We start from the raw sequence: 6,078 nt of genomic DNA on the forward strand, positions 1-6,078 counted from the left end.
CAAATTTAATAGCAAAAAAAAAAAAATTCCTACATGGCTGCCACATCAAGTAATTTTTTTTTTCGGCGTGTATATGTTACGTTTTTTGGCGTTCACGTCATTTTCTCGATTGATAGTTGGCTGACCATGTGCAATTCTAGGAAAAAAAAAAGATAATATATTAAGATGCGGATTTCAAGAAGATGTGCAGTTGAAAATAAGAAAAGGTGCTTTAAATCTTTTGCGCAACTTTGCATCAAAAATTGAAACAATAAGAAATTTCCTTTTCCCCCCTTTTCTTTTCTTTCCTCAAATACAAACACCATTATTTGCAATTGACAAACACACAAACCTTAATTCCATTACAACTTCCAAACTTTCAAATAAAAATACTATTACACACAAACTTTCAAACCTCATATATCGCGTGGGTATCGTGATATACTAATCAATCTTTAATATAAAAAAGCACCACCAAATCCACGATAGAAATTCAAATTCAAATTCGACCGACTATTCACATACTGCACACTCACGAGCTTGATAATTTAAAAAAAAAAATGGAGAAGAATCATAGCACCAATCCGGATCCCCGGAACTTCTCCTCCGCAATCCGATCAAACCTGGCGGCCGTCTCGTCATCCAAATAATTCCTCCAATCTCCGACGACTCCACGGCGGAAGAACACCCTATTCTCCTCGCCGGACGACAGCCTCCCGCTCCGATTAACCTCGAGGTCGCTCAAGTTCTCAAAACTGCAGAGCCGCAATATCTCCTCGACGGCGCCGGCCTCCTCCTCGGCGGCGGAGAAAGGGCATCCCAGGAACTCGGAGAGGCGCCGCAGCTGAGCCTTGGGGCGCTCCTTCATCTCCTCGAACCTCACGAACATCACCCTGCCGGAATCCTCCTTGCAAAGATTCCAATAGTGAAGCGCGTGGTCCCAACACGGCCCGAACAAGCTCACGCCGCGTAGAAACATGTCTACAACATCGGCCATGGAGTTGGGCGGAGAGTGGAGCGGCTTGAGGCCGTTGGTGAAGTGCCAGAGCGAGACGAAAATGTCCTTAGGGTTCCGGCAGAGGTAGACGATCTTGCATGCATGGCTCCTCCCGACGGATTCCGGCAGGGATAGGAGCGGGAGGTGCGTGGAGAAGAGGCGCGGCGAGGGGGAGGAGGAGAGGTCGGGGATCCGGCCGTCGACATAGTGGTTGATCTCGAGGAAGGGGACGAGGTCGTGGGGGTTGGAGGCGGTGAGGGGGTGGGGCTTGGTGGGGAAGCGGGAGCGGTTGACGAGGGCGAAGACGATGGCCTTGAGCCAGGTGGTGCCGGATTTGGGGGTGGACACCAGGAAGATGTCGTTGTCTTCGGAGAGGAAGTGCTTTTGGCAGGCGAGGACGCCGGCGAGGTGGCGGACGGGATACCAGAAGCCTTGATATTGGTAGAGGTGAGCGGTCAGCCACCCCTTTTCTTTCGGGAGTCTGCTGATCAGCTCCTTCACTTCTTCACCTACGCTTTCTTCTTGCTGCAGATATTCTGGAGTTGCTGGACTCGTTTCTGATGGCATTTTTGGTTTAATTTGCATGCTGGATTCACCTTCACATATAGGGAGACTGAGTGGAGGGTTGCTACCCCACTAGGAATGAATTATTACCCTCATTCTCCTTACTCCAACCGTATAAATGACAATATTCGGTTATTCAAATGATACTTTCTTATAACTGACACTATTCGGTTATACACGATGTCATTTTAAAATGTTATAATGTCATTTATAGGCAGTGTTATTTGTATAACCGAATTGTATCAATTACTAACAGTGTCATTTACACAGTTTAAATCAGAATGCGGGTTCAGATCAGCGTATGGGTCAGAATGCAACTTGATTAATTGTAATTTGTACAGTACGGTACAATCGATTGCACCCAAGAGCTAAAATTGAAATGCCAAGTCGAGATTTTTAATTTTATTTATTTTTAATTTATCGTGGCCCAACACTCCTAAAATAGAAAATTTTGGAGTAATAGTTGAGCACGTGACATTGGCGTGTTAAATAGTTAGCTTCTGACAGCATGCACGTAATGCAAAAGTCATGTGGGTTGATGGTCCTGCTCTGGGTCTGGGGAAACTTTATTTCCTTTTGAACCCACGCAAATTATAAAGTGCATGGTCCTGCCCCATGCCAATCGATAGTGACGCAACGCAACTATTAGTATTATTCATAATGCTACTACACTTGAAAATGGAATTCTTGTTCCTTGAAAACGTATAGGAAAATCAAATTAATGAAATCATGATCGATAATGCAAATGTATAATAATAAGTCACATCCCCAACAGAATTGCCAAAATGACAAACAATTTATCCTCCGTAAGATGCAATAAAGATGAGCAAGAAAATCGATCGAAATTCTGGAAATGATATGAATGAGACGAGGGTGGCCACAATGCCACCATTTTTTTCTCCTAGTGTTATTATCTTTATGAGTGTATCAGAACAACACCACAAGGACAAACAGAGCAAATTTACACCACGGTTTATATTCAAATAACCTACTGCCAAAATCTCTCTTAGCACATCTACCAAGTATGAATACTCACTAGTTAGTTAACAAAAATCCTGCTGGTTTTCTCCCAACATATACTGCAGATGCAAAATGGTATTTGTGAAATGAGTGAACGTAACTCGACACTTCTCAGCATCTATATCACTCAATCTCAGGCGCTCCCAACATCGAAAAGCTGGTATCTTCAGATCCAAGGAACGGAATGTACTCTGACCCTCTCACATGGACACTAAAGCAAGCTGCACAATAAGCAAGTTGAGATTCCATCTTGAGGAATATTTAAAACAATGGCCCATTCATTTGGAGCATACAGAAAGGGAAGAAACCAAGATATCTACAAACAATATTGGCATCATACCATTTTCTATTTTCATTACGCTTTGGAGCATTACATCCATCTTTTGTTTCATATCCGAGGGGTCGTCCATCTTTGGAGCAACAAGTGTCAGGTCTCTATAGATTTCACGTACAAATCTGCAAATCTTTTGAGCAAACTCAAGTTCACCGTCTGATATCCTACCCATTGCCATCCTCATCAGCTCTCCAGTTAAGTCTGCAAGCTGATTATGATGCCTTGGTAATTAGTGTTAGAGACGGATATTGAACAAGACAATGTAGTCATCTTTCAAATACATAAATAGACTTGAGCCTAACATAGCAGATGATCACCACTATTTGTGTGTATGAGTGTCACAAAAATATTAGAGAATTACCCCCAACAGATAGTCGAGCACATTAATCTGCAAAGGCTCATTAGATGGGTCACCTAGAGTTCGCAAGGAAGCATTGATCTCATCAAGATTCAAAAGAGCACCTGTTTTGCAAAAGTTACACAGTGTAGCAGCTTCAACATATTCCTGAACCTAGAAATGCAAGGAAATCAATATTAAGATTCCAAAACATTTTGAAGCCTTCAGAAGTTAAAATGGCAGAATGGTTACCCCGGGAGAATAGGCTCGTCTTAACTTCCAAAAATCTGTTCCTCCAAGTTCTTTTACTAAACGAGCTATATACTGATCCATCACAGCAGCTAGATCATTTTCTGCTTTTTGTAAGACTTCGTCTTTGTTGTGCTTACTGATTCTGTGATTACAAAGGTTAAACAAATAGTAACTCTTCTTCAAGGTAGTTTCAAACAATACCAAGAAACAACATGGGTATGGGTTTAATTAAACAAGTTAACATGAATTATAAATAGTCAGGTGAGCACCAATTGCTCGTGATAAACCTCATATGCCAATAGCTATTGAAAAGCACAAAGAGAATTAGATATTCCTTTGCCATCAACTTTGTAAAAGTCAATGTGAAATGAGCATACATAGTTGAAGATATGCTAGTAGTAATGCTTCAGAACATAAACTAGGAAACAAATATTAGGAATGAACATTCATGAAACAATTGAACACAAGCAACAATATCTTTTTACCTGTGCACTTGAAATATGACTTTTTTACTGTTCATAGTTATATCCCGGCTAGCTTTTACCACCCTTTCTCTCTTGTCATTCTGTGGTGCATATGGATCAACAGTAACGAATCTTATCAGGTGATAAAGAGCATCATACATTTATGTAAATTCATATGCATCAACAGTGTGAGAAAATATCAATTGAAGAAAGTTGGACTGGAATTTTATCGCCGTTTCTTCTATTAATAGCAGACACATTCAAGAAATATCTCAAAGGAACTACTAATCCATGCCGTACAAAAACACCGCTTAATGCTACAGAAATCTGCAAATTTACCAAGAACTTTACATGATTGTTCCAACATCCAAATTTTTCTTGCATTTGTAATATATCAATAACTAAAGAAATCAAGTAACTCGTCACAAAGCTGTATCAAATCTAAATAAGGCTAAAGTAGAACACTAGTCCTTTCAAGAAACTTGTCGAACTAAAGAAATTTCTGAAAGTTCAAATATTTGAAAATGATCAAATTTACACAATGGGGGCCTTTGTTTTTCATGATTGATAAATTAAAGTATTTTTATCCTCGATACTAGGGTATCTCCAATTCCACTTTTCAATGAGATATGAATCAAGCAAAATAGGTTCAAATTATATAAATTATCAAGGGATTTGAAATATTCCAAAGTTTCAATCCATCTTAACAAACAAGGAAATGACATGTACTATTTTATCTATCTAGACTAATCTTCCAAAGTAAACGCTCTCATAATAGTATGTTATAGATTCAAAATTACGAATCTTGCAAACTTGCTTAATCTCATCTGTCACTAACCAAATGTTCACCAATTAATTAGTTAAAATAAGATAAGGAAAACCTAGAAAACATTAAACATGTTTGCGCAACGGAAGAAATTCAAGCACGAGCGATTTTGCTTGATTTCACAAAATATCACGAAAAAAGGGAGAGTACCAGGTTGTTGAGGTAAGTAGCGTATTTGGAAAAGGCGTTCTTCATATAGTTTTGGTCAGAGTCAGCCGCATTGGTTGTCATAGTTCTGGGCTTCTTGGCGGCGGCACCAACAATTTCTGCAGCTGTTCGATGAAATGCGTCAATGAATTAGTTTGTGCGTCTCCAAAATAAGATATACTTCCCTACCCCGTGACCGCGCTCTGTGTGCGAGAGAGAGAGAGAGAGAGAGAGAGAGAGATTCGTGTCACTTACAGTATGCGAAGCGTTGAGGCTTGGGCGCGATTAGAGAGAGCTTACGCGCGGCCGACGAATTCAACATCTGTCCTCTCACTCGATAATTCAAGAAGGGAACTAATAATTTTATTATTCAATATTAAATTATTATTAATAACTAATACACCCACCCGTGCTTTATATATCTGAATATTTTAAGTAAAATAAATATAAATATAAAATATTATTGGTAAGTCAATCAAATCAAATTATAATTAAATACCAAATAAGTCCCCTTGGGATGGCCTAGTGGTTGGGGTGGTTGTCTGTTGTCCAAGAGGTCACAGGTTCGAATACTCTCGGCCACAATAACCACTAGGTGGGGTGTGTGTGGTTTGTATTATTTATAATGTAATTTCATCAAAAAAAAAAATACCAAATAAATACACATAATACTACACATTTTAGAAAACTTCCCTATATATATAACGTTTGTAGTTGTATCTATCTCTACCATCTTCAGAAAGCAAAATTTTAAGTCATTCTCGACTTCGTACTCTTGATACTGACATTCTTGGAATCAAATTTTTATGAACTGCATTATCTCTTATAAGAATTCGCACTTTTAAAACAAAAGTCACGCTTCCCTCTTCCTCACACCATCGCCGCCGTCCTTGAATCCGGTCGGCGTCGTCTCCCCCTTCACTGTCTCTCTCTTCTCTCGATCCTTTTCTCTCTCTAAAGTCGATTGCACACTCAAATCAAGCCCTAATTCCCCCCTTAAACTGTCCGCCTCTCTCTCCCTCTAAATTCAGGCGTCGCTGCCGTCCTAAGGGCGGCGTTGCTCCGCCTCATCTCTGACTCCCTCTTCCATTCCTTAATTAGTTCGATTTTGTTTCCACTTCTTAAACCCATGAGAATTCTCCATTCGAAGCAATTAAT

General features: G+C 39.9%; 2 protein-coding genes across 2 annotated transcripts; both read right to left on the reverse strand.

Annotated features, from left to right (window-relative positions):
- Positions 1-307: 307 nt before the first annotated feature.
- Positions 308-1,787, reverse strand: LOC130995958 (cytosolic sulfotransferase 12-like). The gene has a single exon (XM_057921485.1). The coding sequence runs from the start codon at positions 1,559-1,561 to the stop codon at positions 551-553; it is 1,011 nt and encodes a 336-aa protein (XP_057777468.1). The 5' UTR covers positions 1,562-1,787; the 3' UTR covers positions 308-550.
- A 607-nt stretch (positions 1,788-2,394) lies between these two features.
- On the reverse strand, positions 2,395-5,309 carry LOC130995970 (uncharacterized). Its single transcript, XM_057921497.1, has 7 exons — positions 5,176-5,309; positions 4,924-5,045; positions 3,969-4,048; positions 3,484-3,625; positions 3,256-3,405; positions 2,901-3,102; positions 2,395-2,781 (listed from the first exon to the last, which is right to left on the reverse strand). Exons 1-7 carry the CDS (start codon positions 5,240-5,242, stop codon positions 2,684-2,686), a joined length of 861 nt encoding a protein of 286 aa, XP_057777480.1. The 5' UTR covers positions 5,243-5,309; the 3' UTR covers positions 2,395-2,683.
- Between the last annotated feature and the right edge of the window lie 769 nt (positions 5,310-6,078).

Source organism: Salvia miltiorrhiza, chromosome 7 (assembly GCF_028751815.1).
Source record: "Salvia miltiorrhiza cultivar Shanhuang (shh) chromosome 7, IMPLAD_Smil_shh, whole genome shotgun sequence".
NCBI lineage: Eukaryota > Viridiplantae > Streptophyta > Magnoliopsida > Lamiales > Lamiaceae > Salvia > Salvia miltiorrhiza.

Excerpts from the sequence above, each read along its gene's own strand:
- LOC130995970 (XM_057921497.1), bottom strand. The coding sequence starts at position 5,242 with ATGTTGAATTCGTCGGCCGCGCGTAAGCTCTCTCTAATCGCGCCCAAG. Across the intron at positions 5,046-5,175 it reads GCCTCAACGCTTCGCATACT|CTGCAGAAATTGTTGGTGCC; the intron begins GTAAGTGACACG and ends TTCATCGAACAG. Across the intron at positions 4,049-4,923 it reads CTACTTACCTCAACAACCTG|AATGACAAGAGAGAAAGGGT; the intron begins GTACTCTCCCTT and ends TATGCACCACAG.
- LOC130995958 (XM_057921485.1), bottom strand. The coding sequence starts at position 1,561 with ATGCAAATTAAACCAAAAATGCCATCAGAAACGAGTCCAGCAACTCCA.